The sequence below is a fragment of the Littorina saxatilis genome, linkage group LG4, assembly GCF_037325665.1.
Source record: "Littorina saxatilis isolate snail1 linkage group LG4, US_GU_Lsax_2.0, whole genome shotgun sequence".
NCBI classification, from domain to species: Eukaryota; Metazoa; Mollusca; class Gastropoda; order Littorinimorpha; family Littorinidae; genus Littorina; species Littorina saxatilis.
Window position 1 is genome coordinate 13,768,287 of NC_090248.1, and position 27,343 is coordinate 13,795,629.

Sequence of the window (27,343 nt, forward strand, 5' to 3'; positions counted from 1 at the left end):
TTAAAGTTTTCCGGACGGCCGGACGGCCGGCCGGACGGACGGACGGACGACTCGGGTGAGTACATAGACTCACTTTTGCTTCGCATGTGAGTCAAAAACCTGACCGTCTCCTGTCAGAATCAAAACAATTATCACAAAATCGAAAAAATGTTGGAGTCGTAAATCGTTCTTTCTACCTTTTTTTCTCAAAGAAATAATAGCGATTATGTCTCACAGCATAGGCATAGAAAGACAAAAATTAGCTTTTGGGGTCGAAATAACAGGCACAAAGATTTGAATTTTAAAAATCCTTGACACGTTGGGTTTCGATTTAGCTTTATGTTCCCTTCGGGTGACGTTCCTAATTTTGTTCAGTAAAATTGGTTCAATTCAAATATGTGTAATGTTAAACTTGTGGGGTCCTGATTTGGTCTATGTGGTCCGCTGGACCCCAAAAACAACAACTAACTAACTAACTAACTAGCTTGCACCTTGCATAGTGCCAATATGGTTCTACCATGTACATAGTATGTTTTATATTACCAGATGGTACACACATTAGACACCACAAAATGTTGTTCTTTTCCTTCGAAAGGTATATACGAATCAAAAGACTGGGTCTTCAATAAGTACCACCAGGTCACTGCACTGGATTCGTACCACGGTTACTATAACAATAACCCGCAGGTACGATAGGCATGACCTGTTTTATTCAAATATAAACAATACAACAAAACCGTTTTAGTCCAAAATTTGCAGCACACAGCATGGCAACACTTACGCAAAATCAGGCTATTTACTTTCAAATCACTGTTTTGACAGTCAAGTGTCTATTCACTGGAATCATCACAATGGTGGCAAATGTAAGTGAAACCCTCACTTGATGTGCACTTTTTGTGTGCCCATTGGTAACACAAAACACACGCAATCCATTTTTCTCTGCTTTTGCTTGCTGAAAACCGTTCACAACAAACACACACATTTAATTTTATATGTAGTCATGCATATCGTACCACGAATTATCTGAATCGTACCACCGGTACCATACAGATGACCAAGAGTGGTAGTGGTACGATATACACGTAACTGTATAGTCATATATTAAACGACTAGAGGAATACCCGGCTTCGCCAGGGTGAATCGCGGGACAGAGACAGACAGCGTGGCGGTTCACCACAATCACCTTTGAAGGCGAAGTCCTGTCAAACGGGATTGAAAATTTTAGAGCTTATTTCTAAGCCCTATATTATCTGTTATGGCTTCTCAAATGCCAGAACATACAGACAGACAAAAGCCGCCAGACCCCATCACAAACAGAACTCTACAATCCACAGGTGTTGCCTACACACACACACACACACACACACACACACACACACACACACACACACAGACACAGAAGCCGTATATATCTATCTATATATATAAATATATAGAGATAGATGACAGCGGAATTTTTTATAAATAGATTCGACCTTTGCATTTTTACAGTGAGGACAACTTACGGGTACATGCAAGGAAAGCCCACAACTTCTAAGGCGAACAACTCTGCAGAGTCTGCTGTGAAGGGCGACGGTAGTCTCCCTGTCACACTCGACCCCCTTTGAATGAACTTTGTCCCCAAAGTTCGGAACCATGGACCCGCCAAGCTTAGGTCCCTCCCAGGTGGAATGGGAACAGCACGAAAATGATTCAGTGGCCTGAACATTTCATGTCGAGTCCCATCGCTGTCGACGACGCCAAATGTAACCGAGTGCCGAAACACCACAATCACCTTTGAAGGCTAAGTCCACTCAAACGGGATTGAGAATAACTGTTATGGCTTCTCAAAGGAAGGCCTGAACATACAGACACACCAAAGTCGAAAGACCACATCACAAACAGAACTCTACAATCCACAGGTGTTGCCCACACACACACACAAACACACACACACAGAGAAGCCGTATATATATATATATGTATATCTATATCTATAAATATATAGAGATAGATGACAGTGTATTTTTCGCGTGGCTATAAATTGATTCGACCTTTTCACTTTTACAGTAAGGACAACTTACGGGTGCAATGAAAGCGTTCTGGACAGTGCAGTGACATTCTAAAAATAGTAACGTAGTAACGGGAATATGGATTGACGCCACACGAAGGAAGGGAGATAAACGCTGAAAACACTGGAGAAGATAAGGAAGAGTTACTGGGAATGGATCCAGAGAAAAACCAAAATCGGTTCAGCGCTGAGAGCACGTGTTGAAATATCTCATCGAGCAGGTTGTGTCCGAGGTGTAGCTGAATATGGCCACCAAATTTAAAACAGATCCATCGAGAACCTTGAGCGTGCATCGCGGACACACACACACACACACACACACACAAGTCGTATATATATATATGGATAGACTAGATGAATACCCGCTTCGCCGGGTACGGCTGCGCCGGGAAGAAGTCGAGCCGAGTGTACGCCGGCTTTGCCGGCGCACCGCACGGAGGAAGGGAGACAAACGCGGCTGAAAACACTGGAGAAGATAAGGAAGAGTTACTGGGAATGGATCCAGAGAAAAACCAAAATCGGTTCAGCGCTGCGCACTGAGAGCACGTGTTGAAATATCTCATCGATGAGATTGTGTCCGGGGTGTAGCTGAATACGGTCTCCAAATTTGAAAAAGATCCACCGAGAACTTTGGCTTGGCATCGCGGACACACGTACACACACACACAGACAGAGACAAGTCGTATATATAAATATATAGAAGCCATGCACATGATGAGGGTGAGACAGGTTGCTCTAAACTTGGCTGGATCGCAGGTCAGTCATTGAACTTTGTGACAAAACAAGATTTCATCTAGTCTTTGCGTATTCAGATACAGTGTCACGCAAAACAAAATGATGTAAAATAACATCATAAAGCGTTAACAATGATTGTTTCTCACCTAGCCGCCGCATGGTGTCGATCCGCCATTTTCGTTTCAGCGAGTTAATAGACCTTTTCGGTATCTGAACAGCTCTCGCGAGACACGTTCTTTGTTATGCGTTGAACGTCGCGAGAACTTCGAACCTCGGCTTTCGCAGCTCGCGCGAGATCGCTGTCCCACATGCTTTGCTATGCTCTGAAGTTTGCGAGAGCTTATGAGAGCTTGGAATACCGATAGGGTCTATTCCTTTAGACTACCCTTTTGTGCTACGTAGTCATTGGCTCCGTTTCATCATCACCCGTTTTCTGGGAAAACGAGTGGTACGATTCCCATAACCGGTGCGGAACTAGTAACTCTCCCGTACTCGATTTGTGTCTGACAAGAATGGGGTGAAGATTTGATCGCCTATATTATTTGTAACTTAGCACACATAGATTTGACAATGCAGTGTTTGCAATACTATGCTCTGAGAGTTGATATGAAACCAAAACAGCACTGAAAAACTAAACACAGTAAATAAGAGCAGGCAGGCAGGCAGGCAGGCAAGGCACACACACACACACACACACACACACACACACACACACACACGAAAAGAAATTTAAACGAAAAGAAACACGTCTGACCATTTACAGTAACTTCTGGTTATTGCACACATTAGTTTTTGTCATGTCAACTTTATTTTGTATGAAAGCAGAAACAGGCTAGTAAAATAAAGCCCGTAACAGATTTAAAGAAGTAATAACATGCACCGACTTGTTGAACTAAATTAAAACCCCACAGTTTCTGTTACAACACGCAACTCAAAGCACATTTCACGCTGTACCGTTTTAAATGTTCAGGTTTAACGTCCAAAGGAGTCCATTAAACAACTGAACTCGTTTTTCTCTTACTCTACGAAGACGCTTCCCATTTCGATCTTTGAAAATACGATTTCAATAGTTAGGAAAAAGAAAATAATAAACTTCAGTCGTATTTCATGATTTAAGTTTATATTAATATACACGCGGACGGACACAGAAGTTTACGCACACGCGAACGTGAAGATACACACACACACTAGCTGTGCTTAACCCCCCACATTCCTTCACTCCCTCTCAACCCCAAAGTCCTGATTGTACTTCGGCCACGGCACTATTCACAAGTTCAGTGTTATCGGAGGTAAACTGTTGACATCCACTAAAAAAAAAACCTAAAAAAAACACTCTTGGCTAACAGTACACTCATATGTGTTTTCCTCCCACGAAAAGTAGATGTTATCAGTACCACACTTGTCGTTAACAGGTAAATCCTGCCCTGAATTTCGCCATTCCCTTGGTAAGTAAATCTGCACTCTTTCTGTTCTGCACTGTCCCCTGTCAGTTCACCTGAACCATACATGTGTCCTGCTGCACTTTATCGAGCGAGTCTGTCCCACAGCCTACCTGACCTGACCAAGCCGAACCTCTATCTTTCCTATTTCCCCTTACCCAACCCAGCCCGCACCCCAAAGCCCTAGAGCATCCGCTTCAAGCCCGAGTACACCCACGGGCTGTGTCGACTCCGCAGGGAGGGACCCAGGCCACATTCTGCTCCTGCGCGTGTACAGCCTTGTTTGGGTATGTAGGCGTTGGGCGCTGGGATGCATTGTTCTGTCGACAGAGTTCAAAGAATAATTAATCTACAGGGTGACCTAACAAAAAGAGTACCCAAACAAAACGTCATAAATTGAACAAAAATAAAGCAATCTTCATAAAATTTATTTACACACACAAGTAGCCTCTGCATGATTTGCACAGAAAATGTTAGCGTTCTAGCTTGTCTTTCAGGAAAGTTATGCTCATTCTACAGAACATGCTCCAAATGGCCTCCCCCGGATTTAAATCCCCCAGATTTCTATCTTTGGGGGTTCCTGGAAGACAACGTCTACAGGAACAACCCACAGACAATCACAGAACTCAAGAGAGCCATCACAACAACCATTCGCGGAATCTCGCAACAGTAGGGATACACTCTTTGGTGTGACAGTGTGCGGGTGATTGATAACTTTGCGCGGCGAGTTCAAGTTTGCCTGCAGCGGCGCGGAGGCCATTTGGAGCATGTTCCGTAGAATGAGCATAACTTTCCTGGAAGACAAGCTAGAACGCTAAAATTGTCTGTGCAAATCATGCAGAGGCTACTTGTGTGTGTAAATACATTTTATGAAGATTGCTTTATTTTTGTTCAATTTATGACGTTTTGTTTGGGTACTCTTTTTTTTGGGTCACCCTGTACATATATATATATATCTGGATCGGCATGCGCAAGTAGTCCCCTTACGAAACATAATAGTACACAACCACGCAGGCATTTAGGATGCACTAGTGTACACACACACACACACACACACACACACACACACAACACACTCACACACACACAACACACACAACACACACACACAACACACACACACACACACACAATACACACACAACACACACACACACACACACACACAACACACACACACACACACACACACACACACATACAAAGATCGGTGTGACAGCCTGACAGACAGACAGACAGACAGACAGATAAACAGTTAATCAGACAGAAAATCAGACCGACAGACAGACAGACAGGCATTCAGACACAGAAAGACAGACAGACAGACATGCAGTCTAACTTGCGCGAATGGGGTGGCGTCCTTTGAGGGTGATTCCCTTTCCACTGTCCTTGTTGACAGTCTGGTACGCCGCCGGACCGGGATTCGGGCCAGCTGTCAAAGCACCATCATTAATATCACTATAACAGTAGCATCCTAAACAGTAGCTACAAGCTGATTTGATTTGAACTAAAGGCACACTCCTTCTCGTGGAAACATCTTTCCATCTTAGATCTTGCCAGGCTTTTACCCAAAAAAAGACAATATCCTTCCCCTAAAGCCACGCATCAAAATCAACACCCTGACTGTCGGCTGTGGTAAACTGGAATGCTTTGATGGATTAATTCTTTAAACTATCACAAGAGGTTTTCATGAAATCAATTCATAAGGAATGTCCACTGTGTACAGAGCGCACCCAGGCTGGTATGTGTCCAAGTAGACGGCCAGCTCTGAGATGTTGACCCAACATGTTAACACGGGAAGGAGTGGGGCTTTAATCCACACTTCTCGAAACACGAATACACCACTGATCTAAAACGCATGCAGGGGGGCGGGGAGGGAACTCCGTGAGGAAACTCACCAAGGACAATAAAAGTCTACCAAAATTGTAACATGTCGTGGTTTCTATAATGATAAGGCGTTTCAACTAAAGGCCAGTTTACACATAACTCAATTACATTGCATGTAAACTGGCCTTTGAAAGCCCAGGAAACAATTTGCACAAAAGTCAAATGTTTCCGGGTACTTTATTTCCAGCTTGTCATGTTGTTTTCGGGGGCCCCGACATTCCTAGCGTTTCGGTGTTATTTGACTTCAGTTTCTGTTATCACGCCAAGCGTTTCGGTGTTATTTGACTTCAGTTTCTGTTATCACGCCAAGCGTTTCGGTGTTATTTGACTTCAGTTTCTGTTATCACGCCAAGCGTCAGATTCCGCAATTTATACAGGCTAGCGGCTTAGAAATCAAATAATGTTGATACTATCTGATGATAATTTGTGCGGTCGATATAGAGGCAAGAAGTGAAACAAAACTGTCACAAAACTGCTCCAAAGCGGGATAACTCTGACTCTGGACCTGTGATAATAGTTTTACTGTCATCCATTTTCTCACCGAATGCACTGATCTGTATGATTTACGAGTGAAGTATTTTCTTTCTTTCTTTCTTTATTTGGTGTTTAACGTCGTTTTCAACCACGAAGGTTATATCGCGACGGGGAAAGGGGGGAGATGGGATAGAGCCACTTGTCAATTGTTTCTTGTTCACAAAAGCACTAATCAAAAATTTGCTCCAGGGGCTTGCAACGTAGTACAATATATGACCTTACTGGGAGAATGCAAGTTTCCAGTACAAAGGACTTAACATTTCTTACATACTGCTTGACTAAAATCTGTACAAACATTGACTATATTCTATACAAGAAACACTTAACAAGGGTAAAAGGAGAAACAGAATCCGTTAGTCGCCTCTTACGACATGCTGGGGAGCATCGGGTACATTCTTCCCCCTAACCCGCGGGGTGTGTGAAGTATTTTGACACCTCTAGTTTGAAACATATTTTACAGAGGCCAGCTCTACAGCTCTCCTTGGATTCTTGAGGGAATCTGGCCTTTATTTTAAGATTTGAATTTTAAAAATCCTTGACACGTAGGGTTTCGATTTAGCTTTTGTGTTCTCTTCGGGTGATGTTCCTGATTTTGTTTATTGAAATTGGTTTAATTCAAATATGTGTAATGTTAAACTTGTGGGGTCCTAATTGGCCTATATGGTCCGCTGGACCCAACAAGCAACAACAATCAATCAATCTGACTCTGGATCACGGGTGTTTTACCGAAGGTTACTTCCCTTTAGTCCCGGACCAGTCCTGCATTCATGCTTTTTGACAGCGGAAACCATACAATTTCGTCACAATCAATCAGTACATTATTCGTTGTTAGGCGGTTTTGCGGCATGTAACATAACATAAAAGGGGAGCAGAAGTCACATGAAAAACCAGCCTAATTCTTTTGCTTTAAAGCCATATGTACTCGATGACTATACACGCTAATTGCTTTACCAACAGCTGGAGACATGCTAAATTAAGTTCCCTGCAAAATATTGTGGTCTAGGACCCCTTCAATGTTGAGATATGTTAATTTTCATTTTGATCTGGATCGTCCTATTTATAGATTTGCCAACAGAGGTAGCGTTGACGCAAGGGAAATAACTCCGCGTCTTTGTTTACATCCAAAGTTTTTGAGACTCTAAGACTAAAACAAGCTGTAATGCATGTATATGGTCCGCGCATGGTGACATATCGTCATTACATGGTCTTATGGTGCGTTTGACATCGATTATGGGCAAACTACACTTTGTAAACACGGGAGCGCGTACATATGCCTTTAAAGTAGAGTTGCATAACTGACTTGAATTGAGCCCTTTTCAAGTTCTTGTTTTTCTCAAAATTCAAACCAGTCGCTTAAAACTTTTTCGCGACGCGCCGCCCGAATACAAGCGTTCACTGATCATGCCGTTGTCAGCACGCCGCCAGAATCCGTGCGTAAGGTGCGTGAGTCGCTTCGCCTCACACCGCCTTAATAGTAGCGTTGGAAGTGGAAAATACCACGCTGGGGATTTTCCATACGAAAACCCACGTCATAGGTTCAGAGGTCGGCTGCATTACCATACGCGACAAATAACTCCCAGAACAGTTGATTTCATTGGTTAGTTTGGATACTACAGGTCATTGACGGGACCAACCCATGCCTTAGTTTCATATTTAGGATTCCAAAATGTCGCGAGTTGTCAGTGTTGTTGCGAAGCGAAGCGGCGTGCAGAAGGAAGGTAGTGACTGTGTGTGCATGAAACAGTGGTGTTGTGATAGATGGATAAGTGAGTGATGAGGGTGAATGAGCTATTAGCCAAATCAAGAGCTCGAGGTGTCAATGCTACTTTGGCCAAAACCCAATGCAAGCGGACGGACGCGATTCTGGTGCCGGGAATGTTCCGGCTGTGGCCACATGGCTGTGGCGCTTTGTGTTGATCCGTGCTTCGAAGTGTGGCACACAAAGAAGGATGTTCTCCGTGCATAAACCGAGTTCTAAACAAGTCATTTATACAAAAACTGTAAATACTGTGACAGCAAGTGTTTCTTTTCTTCTATGGATAAAACCCAACGCAATGGGACTCGATTCTGGTGCCTGGAATGTGGTGTGGCGTTTTGCGTTGAGCTGTGCTCTGTGGCACTGTAAATACTGTGACAGCAAGTGTTTCTTTTCTTCTACATGGATATATTCATCATAGTCATCACCCAGTCATCTCATTGTATCATTCAGGTTAGTAAATTCTTTTTTGAGTATTCACTAACAACATTTTGTGCATATTTTCAAACATGTCTGTAGTATTTATGTGGTGCCTCTGGACTTTTTTTTATTTAAATTGTTGACATTTTCAATAGCATACCACACAAACACAACAAGCCTTTTGACAAATACAAAGTACATTTCTGAAACAATGAAAGATCTTTCTTTAATTGTGTGCAAAAAGTAAGTCTCCACATGTACTAGTTTTTTTACAATATTTTTTTCAAAATACAATATTTTTTTCAAAATTTTCAAATTTTGGTTGTCAGCAGGCTATTTATTGACATTTTCAATAGCATACCACACAAACACAACAAGCCTTTTGACAAATACAAAGTACATTTCTGAAACAATGAAAAATCTTTCTTTAATTGTGTGCAAAAAGTAAATCCCCACATGTACTAGTTTTTTTACAATATTTTTTTCAAAATACAATATTTTTTTCAAAATGTCCCAATTTTGGTTGTCAGCAGGCTATTTATATGCTTTGGCGCATGCGTTCTGAGTGTATAGTCATGTCATAGGGTGGACGTGTTGAAAGAGTCTTAATTACTACATTTAGTCAAGCTGTTGAAATCACAGAATGAAACTGAACGCACTGCATTTTTTTTTTACCGAGACAATACTGCTTCGTCAATCCTTGCGGCAGTTTTTCCGTGCAACACAAAGTGAAATTGACGAGGCAGAATAGCGCAATAGCGTACTGCGGTAAGCAGGAAAGCGCGCTTTTCTGTATTCTTTTTAACTTTCTGAACTTGTTTTGAATAAATCATATTATATCTATATGTTTTTGGAATCAGAAAATTATAACGAATAAGATGAAACCACTTTTGGATCGATTTCTTACATTTTAATCGTAGCACTAATTAACCTATTTTCGTTAATTGTGATCACATTTTAAGAGTAAACATAACATATGTAATATTTTTAAATTCAGAATTTGATGAGGAATACGATGCAATCAATTTTGAATCTGTTTGCGACAATTTCATTTTAATGACAACTGTAATGAGCAAACTCATTAACTAATTGTTAAGCCTCCACGCTGAAATGCAATACCAAAGTCCGGGCTTCGTCGAAGATTACGTGACCAAAATTTCAACCAATTTGGTTTGAAAATGAGGGCGTGACAGTGCCGCCTCAAGTTTCACTAAATGCCGGATATGACGTCATCGAAGACATTTATCCGGAAAAAAGAAAAAAACAGTCTAAGGATATCATACCCAGGAACTCTCATGTGAAGTTTCATGAAGATCGGTCCAGAAGTTTTCTCGGAACTGATCTATATACACACACACACACACATACACCATGACCCTTGTCTCGATTCCCTCTCTATGTTAAAACATTTAGTCAAAACTTGACTAAATGTAAAAAATAAGATATGCAATTTTCCTACACCACCTCAACTTTCACTCAAAACCAAATATGACGTCATCAAAGACATTTATCGAAAAAAAGAGAAAAAAACATGTCTGGAGATATTGTCTGGAAGTATTTGTTAAGTTCCATGCAGATCGGCCCGGTAGTTTTCGGGGACACGCACGCACGCACGCACACACACTCACACGCACGCACGCGCGCGCGCACACGCACACACACACACACACCACGACCCTCGTCTCAATTCCCAGTCTTTGTTAAAATATTAAGTCAAAACTTGACTAAATGTAAACACAGGCGAAGAGCCATCAACAGAACTTAGACACAAACAAAGAAATTTAGAGACACGGACAGAAAAAGGATATGATCAAGCAAACAAACCGAAAGAGACACCCAACAAAAAGAAATGATAAAATAAAATAAAATAAAATAATAAGAAGAAAAGCAGCCATGTTACAAAACAGGAACGGGAAACATCAAAAAAGAAAGATATAAAAAATAAAAAGAAAAAGGGAATGAGTGAGAACAGGAAGGGATGGCTGGTAAGAAAGCAATTAAGAAAGAAAGACAGCAGTAGAGTAAAAGAAGAAAAGAAATAAATACTACACGTATAAAATAAAATTAAAAACAACACCGGAGGCAAAAGAAAACAAGTCGCGTAAGGCGAAATAACAACATTTAGTCACAGAATGAAACTGAACAAACTGCTTTTTTCACAAAGACTCGTAGTTTCGTCAGTCCACCGCTCGTGACAAAGGCAGTGAAATCGACAAGCCATGCAGAATAGTGCGGTTGTGGTCGCACTGAGCAGGATAACACGCTTTTCTGTATGTCTATTCTTTTTAGCTTACTGAGTTTGTTTTTAATCCAAACATATCATATCTATATGTTTTTGAATCAGGGACCGACAAGGAATAAGATTAAATTGTTTTTAAATCGATTTCGGAAAATTAATTTTAATCATAATATTCATATTTTTAATTTTCAGAGCTTGTTTGTAATCCAAATATAACATATGTAATATGTTTTTGGAATCCGAAAATGACGAAGAATAAGATGAAATTATTTTTGGATCGTTTAAAAAAAATATTTTAATTACAAGTTTCCGATTTTTAATGACCAAACTCATTCATTAGTTTTTAAGCCACCAAGCTGAAATGCAATACCAGAGTCCGGCCTTTGTCGAAGATTGCTTGGCCAAAATTTCAATCAATTTGATTGAAAAATGAGGGTGTGACAGTGCCAACTTTTAGAAAAAGCCGGATATGACGTCATCAAAGGTATTTATCGAAAAAAAGAAAAAAACGTCTGGGGATATCATTCCCAGGAACTCTCATGTCAAATTCCATAAAGATCGGTCCAGTGGTTTAGTCTGAATCGCTCTACACACACACGCACAGACAGACAGACAGACAGACAGACAGACAGACAGACAGACAGACAGACAGACAGACAGACGCACACACACACACACACACACACACACACATACACCACGACCCTCGTCTCGATTCTCCCTCTATGTTAAAAAGTAGAGTAAATTCGCAACAAATAATTTGTCACATAAAAGAAAAATCTAGGACTTTAAGGGAGAGGGGGGGGGGGGGAGGAGAGAGAGAGAGAGAAAGCAGGCCCTAGGATAACCCTTAGCGTCGACAGCACGCTGACATTTCTTGCAAATCGCCGACAACTTTGCAATTCATAAGATCTGCAATTTTTTCACGGTGGGGGAAAGTTGAGACCAAGGACTGCTTTACACTTCAGAAACTTGCCGAAACTTGCATGGCCATGTTGACAAATTATTTGTAGTAGCAAAAAAATCTAACAACATCCTTGAGAAAGAAAAAGAATCAGAAGAAGCAGAGAAAGAAAGATAAAGAGGGGGGAGGTGGAGGGGGGGGGGGGGGGATGAGAGCGAGCGTTTCTCACGTTTCATGGGTTTGTAAGGAGCCCTCATGCTGTAGGCAGGAGGGCGCGACATATTGGACAGAGGGTCAATGTCCACCCGACCGTGATCCGCTGGGCCCGGCCGTGCACCTGTAAATATATTCATCGTTATTGTCATTATCGTTGTCATCATCACCATCATCGTCATCGTCATCGTCGTCGTGTCAAATTTCGAGATCAATTACGACAGTTTCTTCTTCTTCGTTCGTGAAACTCCCACGTTCACTCATGTTTTTGCATGAGTGGGTTTTTACTTGTATGACCGTTGTTACCCCGCCATTCAGGCAGCATACGCCGATTTCGGGGGAAATTACGACAGCAACAACACAGGGCATGAGAAACTATTCTGGTTACATGGGACATGAGGACTGGGTGGCCGAGTGGTAACGCACTTGTGCTCGGAAGCGAGAGGTTGCGAGTTCGACCCTGGGTCAGGGCGTTAGCAATTTTCTCTCCCCCCCCCCCCTCCCCTTCCTAACCTAGGTGGTGGGTTCAAGTGCTAGTCTTTCGGATGAGACGAAAAACCGAGGTCTCTTCGTGTACACTACATTGGGGTGTGCACGTTAAAGATCCCACGATTGACAAAAGGGTCTTTCCTGGCAAAATTGTATAGGCATAGATAAAAATGTCCACCAAAATACCCGTGTGACTTGGAATAATAGGCCGTGAAAAGTAGGATATGCGCCGAAATGGCTGCGATCTGCTGGCCGATGTGAATGCGTGATGTATTGTGTAAAACAATTCCATCTCACACGGCATAAATAAATCCCTGCGCCTTGAATATGTGCGCGATATAAATTTAATAAAAAATAAAAATAAAAAATAAAAATAAATCCCTGCGCTTAGAACTGTACCCACGGAATACGCGCGATATAAGCCTCAAATTGATTGATTGATGACCAATTTTCTACTTGGAAATCAATCAAAAATCAACTGTCTGTGACACTAATGTCAATCACTAAATTACTTCGTCCACAAATTCCCACCCTGCATTCAAAGCAACCAAGGTGGTCGACAAAACCTATTTCAAAATGGTGTTTTGTTTCTTTCTACTACGCGAAAATACAGACCTGACAAAACTGTTTATAACATGTTTTTTGTTTTTTTAACTGAAAAAGAACGTTTAATTTTCAGAACACATTTTGATTTTTGACGTATTTCCGTTTCTACAACAGTTTTGAAATCTGCTGACTGGGATTGAGAGCATTTCCGGATCCGGAGTTAGGTGCAATTAAAGTCGAACCGCCAGAACCAAGTGATCGCTGTGCTGGAAATACCAGAGTTGCTATCAGCCGTGGCAACTACCCTCATGACATGATAACCCCATTACCAAAATCCCCGAAGACGATGTTCATGTAATGATACTCAGGGCGTTGCACTGCACTTGCACAAACGTTTACAGTGAGTGCTGACGAATTTTTTGTTGTGAATGTGTAGCATCATGTTTATGTAAAGTGGCATAATTATGACGATCTCTGCAACCAGCGAGCAGACAGATCGACCGCCAGACGTATTACGGAATGGGTAAAAATGACAGGGGTTAGATAAGAGAGGGTAGGCGGGTGAGGGGGTGGGAGATGCGGTGATTTTATACTCTTTATACTTCGAGATTTGCCCCAGCAAAACCCTACCCTTCTTTAATGCTCAGGTCAAAAAAAATAATAGGTGTGGTTACGGTAACATAGCCAAAAAACATAGGGTAGGAAGGTAGGCAAACACTTTTTTTAAAACTTTTTTTTCTAATGTGTACAAATTAAACCTACTTGACAGGGAAATAAGTGTGCGACTCGGCCGGGCGCTTTCGCTTTCATAGCGTTTTCTGCACACGTTTTCTTGTGTTTTTGTTTTGTTTTTGACAAATGTAATAAAAAGTTATAGGGTCGGCCCCTAAAAATAGGGTAGGTCGGGTTACCGTAACCACACCTATTATTTTATTTAGGCCTCACACTCTCTCAGTGCATGCGTGTTCTGTTTTTCTGTTTAACTTTTTGCGCGTTTTGTTTTTATCTATAATAGATATAATGAGAGCTTATATAGCGCGAACCACAGTAAACTGTGCTCTCCGCACTTTACATATTAACTATGAATAAAAAACATACTATTATATAATTCCATCAAACTTTGCAACGTACGCGAAGAGATCTTAGCAATGACCCAGCTAGTCTGCCGAGACACAAACCGTGCAAGGCTTCTGCTTTGGTTTTATTATTCGAAACTGTCCTCGCAAAGAGTTCAGTCTTAAAAATGACCCAATGCAAAAGACACAAACCGCGCGCACGTGCAGGAAACAGCAAGGGGGGGGGGGGAGGGGGGCATTAGTATTAGAGCGGTATACATCCCTCGCTCTGCTGCAACTGTCGCACCTCATTCCAGGCGGAAAATCGGTGAGAGATTCCATCAGCTTTTTAACATACTACAGTGAAAAGACCTGTTCGGTATCTAATCGTTGAGCAGCTCTCTTGAGATATATATATATCTAATCCGTGAGACATGCCATGCCGCTCTTTCCTTCGCGAGAACTCAGTTCGGCATCGTCCTTTCACACCTCTCGCGAAATAGCCGTACTTACTTTGCTATGCTTTGAAGTTTGTGAGATCTTTGAAAACCGAAAGGGTCTATTACGACTCCCCCTTTGTAGACCTTGCTTTTGCATTCCATTCCATGAAATGAAAATTTAAAAAACGATCAAATTTATTTTATAAATTATTGTATTTTGATAACAAAAATGACCATAGGAAAATTTAAGTATGGGAAGAAGTTAGACTTACGTATTTTATTGGAATTAGAGTTAAACATTAGACAGAAGTTTATGTTTTGTATAATATAAAGTTGATTATGCTATACAGAAAAAGACCAAGGAAGAAGGATGCTCCCCGCCTTAAAAAAAAAAATATATATATATATATAGGTTGAAGCATCCTGCGTGCCACTGAGGTAAAAAAAACAAAACAAAAAAAACAAAAACAACAACAAAAAAAACAAGAAGGGCAAAGCCCATACGACTCACATGCTTTACACATTTTTCCTACCAAAATACATGTGACCTTGACCCAAGGTCAAGGTCATCCAAGGTCATGCAACACAAAGCTGTTAATTCAAGACATAGGAAGTACAATGGTGCTTATTGGCTCTTTCTACCATGAGATATGGTCACTTTTAGTGGTTCACTACCTTATTTTGGTCACATTTCATAAGGGTCAAAGTGACCTTGACCTTGATCATATGTGACCAAATGTGTCTCATGATGAAAGCATAACATGTGCCCCACATAATTTTTAAGTTTGAAACAGTTATCTTCCATAGTTCAGGGTCAAGGTCACTTCAAAATATGTATACAATCCAACTTTGAAGAGCTCCTGTGACCTTGACCTTGAAGCAAGGTAAACCAAACTGGTATCAAAAGATGGGGCTTACTTTGCCCTATATATCATATATAGGTGAGGTATTGAATCTCAAAAACTTCAGAGAAAATGTGAAAAATGTGAAAAATAGCTGTTTTTTAGGCAACATTTATGGCCCCTGCGACCTTGACCTTGAAGCAAGGTCAAGATGCTATGTATGTTTTTTGGGGCCTTGTCATCATACACCATCTTGCCAAATTTGGTACTGATAGACTGAATAGTGTCCAAGAAATATCCAACGTTAAAGTTTTCCGGACGGACGGACGTCCGGACGGACGGACGGACGACTCGGGTGAGTACATAGACTCACTTTTGCTTCGCATGTGAGTCAAAAACAGAGGTGACATCATTGTATTCTGCATTGCCTCCTGTATCCCGAAATATATAGTCTTGTTGTGTTTACATATTTGCTAAACCTCAGTAAATGGACCTCCAATTTAAGACTCCCTCGGATTATTTTCCAAGACCTGATTTTGTCGGATTTTGTGAGGTCTAAAACGGGAGGGGGTCCACTGTACCACCTACGCTGGAAAGGCCAGCTACACGCTCTCAACATCTCACAAACATTCCACTTTCCCTGACTCAGTTTCTTCCGTCGACGGAGCTATTAGCCGAGAAGCAAACAAGTGCATAGCAGGCGTAAAAAAAGCTTTCAAAGATTTACAGGTCTGATTTTATGCTTCTAGCAGTCTGAGTGCCATACCTTTACTACTGTGGTTATTGGTGATGGGAAAACCGCGGACACTTTGTTGGGTTTGTACAGCAAAGGATCGGAGCGGACAAGGTGAAACCGTCCGAGTCAAAAAAAATTTTTTTTATTTTTTTTATTTTTTTTTTTTTACATTCAGTCAAGTACTGACTGAAAGTTTTAACGAGGGTGGAGAGCGAGGTTTGTCTTCCTAGGTATGTGTGTGATTGTGTTTGTGTGTGTGTGTGTGTGTGTGTGTGTGTGTGTGAAAAGCTTTTCTGAAAAACTACCGAACGGATTTTAATGAAAATTGGCACAGAGTTTTTCATCAATTTGTTTGAAGTTTGTGTTACATGATCTTTGACTTAGTGCGGACAATGGGATTGCATTTCAGCTTGGTACCTTTAAAGATTTGTTGATGAAATGTTCACTCAAATTTAGCCGATTTTATCGAGTTCTTAAAAGTCGATATTCGAATCACAAAGGTGACATCATTGTGTTCTGTATTGGCTTCTGTATCCCAAAATATATAGTTTTGTTGTGTTTGATTGAAAAATGGGCTTGAAATGCAGAAAACCGTTAAATAGCGACTTTCTTTATTGTATACTCACATACTCACTCTCCGCTCTCGTTAAAACATTCAGTCATTACTTGACTGAATGTAAAAAGCAATCAGCAAGAAACCTACAGTGGTAGTGGTTGGAGATCTCAACTTTCATTTTGACGTACCATCTGACAAACCGGCACGGTTGGCCTAGTGGTAAGGCGTCCGCCCAGTGAGCGGGAGGTCGTGGGTTCGAACCCCGGCCGGGTCATACCTAAGACTTTAAAATTGGCAATCTAGTGGCTGCTCCGCCTGGCGTCTGGCATTATGGGGTTAGTGCTAGGACTGGTTGGTCCGGTGTCAGAATAATGTGACTGGGTGAGACATGAAGCCTGTGCTGCGACTTCTGTCTTGTGTGTGGCGCACGTTAAATGTCAAAGCAGCACCGCCCTGATATGGCCCTTCGTGGTGGACTGGGCGTTAAACAAACAAACAAAAAACACACACAAAACCATCTGACAACAACATGCAAAACCTCCAGACTCTCCTGTGATCGTGGACTGTCTCAGATGATCAGCAGACGACTGGTGTGTCAAGATCAATCTAGACAAATCCACGACCACACTCTTCACCTTGTCCCCAAAACAAAAGCCAGGAGTCATCAAACTTGGCGACACACCACTCAGGAATGATGACGAACCAACGTACCTCGGTGTCACATTCGACAAACGACTGACCTGGAAACCACAGATGAAGAAAGCAGAAAACAAAGCCAGACGCAAATTGGCAATCATGAGAAAGCTGGCTGGAACAAACTGGGGTGCCAGTGAGAAGACCCTGAAGACACTGTATGAAGGCACGGTGAGACCCCAACTTGAATACGGAGCCCCAGCCTGGTCAAGCGCTTGCAAATCCAACCTGCAAGCCCTGGACAAAGTCCAGAATCAAGCACTCCGTATCCTGACAGGAGCAATGAGGTCAACTCCAATCAAGACCATGGAGTCCCTGACAGGAGTCCAACCGTTGATCACTCGAAGAGACACAAAGACACTCATCCAAGCAGAGAAATACAAAAGCCTACCAAAGCACCCAATGAACAGCAGAATGGAAAAACCTATCAGGAACAGGCTGAAACGCTCAAGCTTTGTGCACCAAAGCAGAAGCCTCAAGCGACAGTACCTACCCCACCTGCCGGAAAGCACTCTACCGCTCGATGCCACAGGAACATGCCCAACACCTTGGGAAGCCAACCAGAGGGTCCTCGAGATCAACACAACTGTGAAAGGCGTGACATCACGGGACATGAGTGACACCAGTAAGAAGGCGCTTACCCTGGCCATGATTGCAGACCACTACCCTGAAGAAGCGTGGATCCACGCCTACACTGATGGGTCAGCCACTGATGCTGTGAGAGATGGAGGAGCCGGCGTTCTAGTTCGGTACCCAGAGGGAGAGGCACAAACAGCGAGCATTCCCACAGGTTTGCACTGCACCAACTATAGTGCAGAAGTACAGGCCTTGAGGACAGCAGCCACAATAGTTGACGGATCAGACCATGAATGTCCTCAGGTCGTCTTTCTGACAGACGCAATGTCAGCACTCCAAGCTCTGTCTGCCAACAAAGAAACTGAGCTCAACAACGCCCTCCAACAGGTTGCTCAGAACCGAAGGGTCGTGCTTCAGTGGGTGCCAGCTCATTGTGACATAGCAGGAAACGAGGCTGCAGACAAACTTGCCAAGGAAGGTGCCTCAAAGGAACAGTTCACGTCCCAGCTGCAGTACAAGGAAAAAAAGACAATCATCAAAAACAAGAGGAAAACCAGAGCGGAGAAAGATGACTACCACCTGCTCCAACGTGAAGAACAAGTCGTCCTACTCAGACTCCGCACTGGACATAACAGACTAAACCATCATATGGCCACAAAGCTGAAGCTAGTTCCCTCCCCCCTATGTCCGTGTGGCAAGAATCAGACAGCAGAGCACATCCTGCAGGCTTGTCCATACCACAGTGCTCTGAGGGACACCACCTGGCCAGAGGAGACAGCGCTACAAAAGAAGCTATACGGCCCCAAAGAGGACTTGGAGAGGACAGCACGTTTCGCCCTGCAGTCCGGACTGACGATCTAACAGCGAACGACAAGAAGAAGAAGATGATCAGCGAACCCACCCACCCTGGACGTCCTGATCACAAGTGAGAATGCACGTCTGGGCAAGGTCATCTTCCAGGATAATCTACTCTCTGACCACAAGACTGTCTACTGCACGCTTGATGCCAGCCTGCCTCGTCGGCCACAGCGTACGGTGTCCTCAAGGAATTTGAAGCAGACCACCACACCAGAGTTTGCTGAAGACATCGTGTCCACGTGCAGTGATCTGATCTGTAGCAACTCTGAGCGCTCTTCAGCGGAGATGGTGGACTCTTTCAAATATAAAACATTGTGGTCACGTACAGTGTACTGCGAGGTGTATTTTTCATTGGAATATTCTAGGTGGACATGACAATCCAACAACACCTTAATGAATGGAACAAACACACACACGCAAACGCACACACGCAAACGCACTTGGTTTGCCTGTTCCGTCCATTTCTTTGTTGGATCTGTGCTTCTGTGTTCGTTCAACACATAAGTCGCCCAACACGGTTTTTCCCGAGCAACCAGTGCTTCTAAGTACATAACCTTACCGGGCACAGCTACATTTTCATCACTTTTAACCTTTTTTCCTTCGATCGTGAAATTGACATTGGCGCTTGCACGAGACGTATACAGTCTGAAAACCGTTACGTACCTCAGGTACGCAATAGCGGACGATTGCAGTCTGAAAATGGTATCTGCGGTGCGCACGATAAAGGAAATTTAGTGCGTCCAAGAACCCGCTCTTTTAAGTCTAGTGCGTCCAGGGACCCCCTCCATAAATTTCTAGTACGTGTTTTCGGCTTCTAGTGCGCATAGGACGCAGGGACGCGCGCTATGGGGAGCCCTCCCTACCTACCTACCTACCTACCTACATACATACATACATACATACATGCATACATACATATTTACTGATTAATGACACGATTCAGGCGGTACGTAACCAAATGAAGACTTGGGAATAGTTACATGATTGTAAACAGATACCATTTTCACTGAGCACAGCAAAGGCAGTGGCCGTAGATGGAAACTCATATGGCCATCGTCCCCCCCCCCCCAACACACACACACACGTACACACACACACACAGACACACACACACACACACACACACACATGTTTTCACCGAGTCATACACTCCTATTAATGCTCGAAGTAGGGTTTAGCTGGGAGTCTTACTGTTTTGCTTTTCACACGTAGCAGGGTTACTGTGTATTGCGGCATCTTTGTTTCCAGATGATCCGTTAACCGATCATAAGCGCTCATGGAACAGTAGGGTAAGGGGGGGGGGGGGGGGGGGGGAGGGGGTTAATTGAACAAGGCGAATATCGTAATAGTTCGTGTAACAATTTTTTATGTCACTTTTTTTTTTAACGTTACTGGTGATTGTCAATGACGCTTAACTTTTAGAATTTGTTATCTGAATGTCGCTGAATGTCTAACTTTTTGAGTATTGATGTTAGAAAATTGCAATATCTCTTTTCTTTGGTCTTTCAGTCATGGAAAATGGTCTTAAGGGCAGACCGGGTAGGCAAAATGAGTTATTTTTGGTCTCATACACCTTTTTGGGGTTGTTGCATTTTTCACATCTTTGAACATCCTGGAATGCATTCAATAATCTGCTTTTGTCATTTTAGACATGTATTCATGTAAATAAAACCATTTTCAAACCGATGTTTTGTTGTTTTTGTCTGTGTTTTATCAAAAAAATCAAAAAAATGGTCTACTTTGGATACTCCGTGCTGGTAAATGTGCGCACATGACATGACCCTTCGCTGTTCAAACTGTGTGGAAATTTCCGTTCTTCAAGATGACGTCATCACCGTTGGGGAATTTCCGTTGACATAGGCACAAAGAGAGAGAATCCGTTCCAACCGAAACCCCGGAATTAATATATGCAAAGGCATTTGGCGCAAGCGCAGTAGACAACTTATCAGTCCCCCGGTGTCAACAAATCCATGACTTTTTCACCGATTCAGCAGCATTTTTCAAAGTTTTGAGCTGCGGAGAACAACCCTAACATTGGAAATGTTCGGCATAGTGGCAAGAAATATCAGAGAAAGATGAACCAGCAGCAGCGAACAGTAGAAGGAAGTAACAACACTCCGAAATGAACCAACATGATCGAATTGAAGCAGACGACATTCTAAGATTCTTGACTCGACGAGGTGGGTTTTGCTTCTTTCTCTTTTCGATCTTGTTTGTTTGACAACGTGATTTATTGCACATTGTTATGTTGTTGTTGTTGTAAGAATGTGTTAGGGTTTGCAGGTAAATGATAAACAGTTTGTGTCTGAAGTATTTTGCGGGTTTCTTGATCCAATTTACTGACCATGCCGCCGCCGCAACCCCCTCCCCCGCCCCCCGCCCCTCCCGCCCCTCCCTCCCTCGATCATCTCTGTGATATCGTCTTCACAACCCCTATTTTATTGTTCTTCGCTGGCCAGTCCTTGAGAGCTTACTATGGTGTAACATGTCATCATTATTCTTTGTCTGTGGTTAAACTGAGAAGCAGCATCTGAGCGATGTACGACTGACACAGTTTCTGTTTCTGGTCATTGACCGTAGGAAAATAAGTACCCTACTAGAGAGCGTTCTCTAATTCTAAAGGATTGGTTTACACCAGCATGGCTGACCAACCTATCATTGACAGCAATATTGTTGTCAAATCTTTTCCATTAACTAAGGAATAAAAAAATAGATCCAATTTACTTCACCAAAGAAAAAAAAAGAGTTAAACTAAAGGACTGGGGATGCAACTCATGAATCAAAAGCATAAAGATCACCTGCAAACAGTGCTAGGTTTAGGAAATCTGAAAATGTATACACACACACAGAACACACACACACACACACACACACAAAACAGACAAGAAACAAGCAAATACATAGCAAGTGTGATGAAATGAATTAATTTTAAAAGAAAAATATGAAAAGAAAGGAAGAAAGAAAGAAAATAATTCAGCTAGTTTCAGTATTAGTTCCTGTGTGTATCATTGTATGTGATTGTGTGGTTACTCAAATCCCATTGTAAACTTGACATGTAAATTTTGTGATAGGGGCTGGTATGTATATGAGATAACCTTCTGTGAGGTTTAGTGTGTGACAGGGTGAGAATACTTTGATTTCTTTTGCTTTTTCGTGGCTGCTTTTATTTTCAATTATTTATCATTATATATATTAAAACATACACTTTTTTGTCATTAAGTTGTGTGTGTTTGGGTATTAATAAGTAGTGCAAATCCACATGTAATGAGTATGAGTCACTGTTAAATTAATGAATGTCTTTTGTGTGTGTGTGTGTGTGTGTGTGTTCGTCAACCGACATATGTGGGTACGAGCCGCTGAGGTGGTTGTAAGAAAACCCGCCTGGTTCAGTGGTTGGGGGCTGATTGGGATTTCTGATTTACCGGCCTAGCCAAAAAGTTGAGGTACACCCCATGTAACATGGTCATTTGCAAAATAAAGTACAAGCACTTGTTGACGTTTATATTGAGTCTTAAAATTTGCAGCTTATTACAAACAAAAAACATGGACAGTTGTATCAAATATTAAATCAGTGTTTGTGTATTTATTAGGTTGGAGCAAGGGGAGAACCAGTCCTCCTGTGGTGGCAGCGAGGAGAAAGATTGACCTGATGGAAAAGTTTGCTAAACCGGAACTACCCTCTTCCACAGCAGAAACATCAGCTTTGCCATCTTCTGACCAACCATAAGAAGATACAGATACTTTGCCATCTTCTGACCCATCACAAGCAGATATGGATACTGGTACTGTGCAACGTCACTCCGCTGATATGTGTTGGGCTTTTGTCAACATTGATCAGCTCAATCTATTGCTGAAAGGTCTATATCCTGTACTGAATGCTTGTCTGATAGCAGTCTGATTATGAAAGAAGGTGATGCATCAGCCCAAGGATTTGCACAGGCCCTGCATCTGGAGTGCATATGAGTGTCCATTCAAGTCTGCAGTTGTTTACTCTTCTCCCGGTGTTTGCAACGCTTCGGGTGGTAAAGTTGCATTTAAAATAATCCGCGTATGACCATGTTGGTACATGGAAAGGGACATTCAGCTTTACAGAAATTTGCTGCAGTGTTAGGATTGAGCACAGAAATACTGTAATTAAAATGTTGCAACTTTTGAATGGCTTGATAGCTTTGTTCCATTTGTGTATATATAATTATGTAATGCTGTTGATGATTTGTGAAGCATCATTTCTATGCAATGGAATAAGAAATCAGTGCATCCGTTGGGTTTTTATGAGTCTGACAGTTTGGTTCTGATAAATATTTTCATATCAGCACAAACACAGATAATTGACTTTTTTAATGTTTTCATGATTTTTTTTTAAATTAAAAAAATCTGATAATTTGATTATCAAATCATTTCCCCTTCATAGTTAAAGTGTTATTCTGGTTAAAAAAACCCACCCCATTAATTCAAGCTCTACTGTGGTACTAGTTTACCGGGGTACTAGTGAGACTCTTTTACATGCTGTTTTCTCTACATGTAATTTGAGACAAAATGTGGTAATTAAAATGTTGTAACTTTTGAATGGCTAGATGGATTTGTTCCAATTTTGTATATGTTGTTTATGATTTGTGAAGCACCATTTCTGTGCATGGAATAAGAATACAGTGGATTCCTTGTGTTTTTATGAGTCCGACAGTTTCGTTTTGATTCATATCTGCACTAACATAGATGAGTTTTCAAATGATTTTTAAAAAAAAGTCTGGATAATTTGATCGTCAAATCATTTCCCCATCATAGTAAAGTGGTCATTCTGATAAAAACATATGAATTCAGGGTGCACTGTGCTACTTGTTTTTGTATGTACTGGTTCAAATCTTTAAAATGCTGTTTTCTCTGAATGTAATTTTCAGACAAAACGCTACAATTAAAATGTTGCAACTTTTGAAAGGCTTGATGGATTTGTTCAGTTTTTGTATATGTTGTTTATGAGTTGTACAGCATCAGTTCTGTGCATGGAATAAGAGTTCAGTGCATTGGTTGGGTTTTTATGAGTCTGACAGTTAGGATCTCATGTATTTTTCTTATCAGAACTGAACCGGTAACTGAAAATGCTAAATTAAAATAATATATTGCTTAGAAATGCTTTTCGATGCACAGAATTATTAAACACACACATATTGCTGCAAAGAAGAAAAATTGGATCAAAACATGCACTGGTTCACAAACTGCAACATTTTTAAAAAAGCACATTTTATAACGTTTTTTTCACATTTTGGTGAATAAAACCCCCAAAAATTGCTTTTCACTCAAAATTTAAAATGGTTTCCCTTAATTAGGTTATTCTGCTTGCAAAAATCAAACAAGCAGCAAGCTGTTTCCAAAATAAAATAAAAAAAGTGCCCGCCTACCCTGTCTCCCCTTAAGAAGACATGAAGAAAGCTCTAGCAGCAATGAAAGATAGTCGGCTTGGGTTAACTTCCTATGCAAATGAGTTCGGCTAATTTGAACTTTGCCCTGTTCAATTTACCCGACTAGTGGACAAATTTAAACTTTTCCTCACATTTCAAGAAACAAGTTCGTGTGTTGACAAAACACATAAGATCCTTTACTTCACTTGCATGTGTGTAGGTCTAACCCCAATCTTGAGATATAACCCCACCGTCTTTGCTTACCGACTTCTATGGGCCAGCCACAGCGTCTAGTTCTTAGGGTGTCCACATTACCCCCCTTTAGCCTACTTAGCAATGGCTTTTGCTTGGCGCGCAGACAGTCGGGCTAGCATCATACCACTAACAAACCTTCTATTCACACAGTACCCGAAATGATTAATTCTCTGACAAAGGGGAATAGCATTATTTCTTGGGCAGAACATCCATGCACGGTTTGACGAGTTGTTCAGATCAAACCATGACCTGACGTGGAAGACAATAGTATCTTCAAGACTGTCTAAGACTTTCTTTGTGAAAACATACATACATACATATTTACATATATACATATCCACACTCACGCACTCGCGGACCGGCACAGTTGGCCTAGTGGTAAGGCGTCCGCCTCGTGATCGGGAGGTCGTGGTTTCGACTTTAAAATTGGCAATCTAGTGGCTGCTCCGCCTGGCGTCTGGCATTATGGGGTTAGTGCTAGGACTGGTTGGTCCGGTGTCAGAATAATGTGACTGGGTGAGACATGAAGCCTGTGCTGCGACTTCTGTCTTGTGTGTGGCGCACGTTATATGTCAAAGCAGCACCGCCCTGATATGGCTCTTCGTGGTCGGCTGGGCGTTAAGCAAACAAACAAACAAACGCACTTGCAAACACAAAGACTCACAACACCACGATTGTGTCTTCTGCCTCTCTCTCCCGCCTCTCTCTCTCTTTATGTCCTCCTGCGTGTGTGTGTGTGTGTGGGTGTGTGTGTACATGTGGTAGCCCCTTTACACTCTATTGTTAGAAGCAATGACGTGTTTGCCCCGTGTCACCGTCAGTACAAACGAAGTTGAGCCACACCTTCCACAATCGTTTGACAAGGCGAAATGCCACAGCCTGTATTGGACATGGTGACAGACACACACACTGCATCACGTCAGCCCTGGTGCTTCTCGCGCACAGACATACAACGCATACATGTGACCCCCCCCCCCTCCCCCCCCCCTAATCCTCTTTCTCTCTCCCCAAAAGACACAATTATCTTTGCTTCCAAGTGTTTCTTTTAAGAGTCTTTCTTTTCTTCTTTATTTGGTGTTTAACGTCGTTTTCAACCACGAAGGTTATATCGCGACGGACACGATAAAAAATTAAAAAAATGTTTGTTACATTCCGATAAAGTTGTGTTGAATTGAATTGTAGGGGAAGGGCTCCTAATATGGACCGGCTCCTAATATGGACCACCTTCTGTTCTGACAAACTAACGGCGCTAGAGCGCTCAAAAAAGTTTTATTCGCTGTATTCACCCTCTCTGGATAACATGCACATGTCAAAACAATTGCAGAAACAGAAATCTCAAAACCGTTAGGCTATTTCTCATTTTTTCATTTTTGGTAGCGTTCACTCTAAATTTGCCGCATAAAACGGACTCGTTTCTGTCCACAGCCAAAGCTTTTATCACACAAAAATTGCTATATATGACAGCTAAAACCGTATTTGTTACATTTTAGCAGTGTTGACCCCGAGTTTCTACTGCAAACAAAAATAATAGCAAAATCTCAAAGTATGTGCGAGTCCCCTAATATGGACCACCCTCAACAAATCGAAGAAAATAAAAGCTAAAGGCTATTTTCATTAATTCATTAAGAAGCTTGCTGGAAATAACCTATAACTAGCCCTCAAGATTTAAAAAAATGAAACAAAAAGTCTTCTTTTCGTGGAAGTTGATAATTTCTCTTATTTTCACTCTGTTTTTGATAAGCTTCTTTAGTTTCCTGGTGTGCTTCAGATAATGCTCTCATCAACCCGAAACAGATAAATCTAGAGCATATTTTAATTAGGCTGACTTGTACACTAAGTTGTATCATGTTATTTGAAATATAGGGGGCTTTTTACAGTGATTCGTGAATGACGCTTCACTGGTCCATATTAGGCGCCCAGGCTCCTAATATGGACCCTTTGTGATTTTTTTCTGTATTTGATTTTTGCTGAATGTCTATCAAAGCTTTTTTCATTCTAATAAGGCCTAACGATTAACCTAAGAGAGAAGGACTACCAAATAGAAAATGACAATTCTTTGCCAGAAAACAAGCTGGTTATCAGCATGAAACAACAAGTCGCGTAAGGCGAAAATACAACATTTAGTCAAGTAGCTGTCGAACTCACAGAATGAAACTGAACGCAATGCAACGCAGCAAGACCGTATACTCGTAGCATCGTCAGTCCATCGCTCATGGCAAAGGCAGTGAAATTGACAAGAAGAGCGGGGTAGTAGTTGCGCTGAGAAGGATAGCACGCTTTTCTGTACCTCTCTTCGTTTTAACTTTCTGAGCGTGTTTTCAATCCAAACATATCATATCTATATGTTTTTGGAATCAGGAACCGACAAGGAATAAGATGAAAGTGTTTTTAAATTGATTTCGAAAATTTAATTTTGATAATAATTTTTATATATTTAATTTTCAGAGCTTGTTTTTAATCCAAATATAACATATTTATATGTTTTTGGAATCAGCAAATGATGGAGAATAAGATGAACGTAAATTTGGATAGTTTTATACACAATTTTTTTTTTTACAATTTTCAGATTTTTAATGACCAAAGTCATTAATTAAATTTTAAGCCACCAAGCTGAAATGCAATACCGAAGTCCGGGCTTCGTCGAACATTACTTGACCAAAATTTCAACCAATTTGGTTAAAAAATGAGGGCGTGACAGTGCCGCCTCAACTTTCACGAAAAGCCGGATATGACGTCATCAAAGACATT

General features: G+C 41.6%; 1 protein-coding gene and 1 long non-coding RNA gene across 2 annotated transcripts in view; one reads left to right on the top strand and one right to left on the bottom strand.

Moving 5' to 3' along the window:
* Positions 1-3,549: 3,549 nt before the first annotated feature.
* LOC138964020 (uncharacterized) overlaps positions 3,550-27,343 on the bottom strand; it is a 42,095-nt gene continuing 18,301 nt past the window's right edge. Inside the window, exons 10-12 of the mRNA XM_070335897.1 lie at positions 12,173-12,280; positions 5,543-5,635; positions 3,550-4,523 (exon numbers count right to left, since the gene is read on the bottom strand). Of these exons, the coding sequence (XP_070191998.1) occupies positions 4,387-4,523; positions 5,543-5,635; positions 12,173-12,280 (338 nt within the window). The 3' untranslated portion in view covers positions 3,550-4,386. The remainder of the gene's footprint in view (positions 4,524-5,542; positions 5,636-12,172; positions 12,281-27,343) is intronic.
* On the top strand, positions 20,863-23,879 carry LOC138964019 (uncharacterized). Its single transcript, XR_011454987.1, has 2 exons — positions 20,863-21,127; positions 22,538-23,879. It is a non-coding gene; the product is annotated as an uncharacterized lncRNA (long non-coding RNA).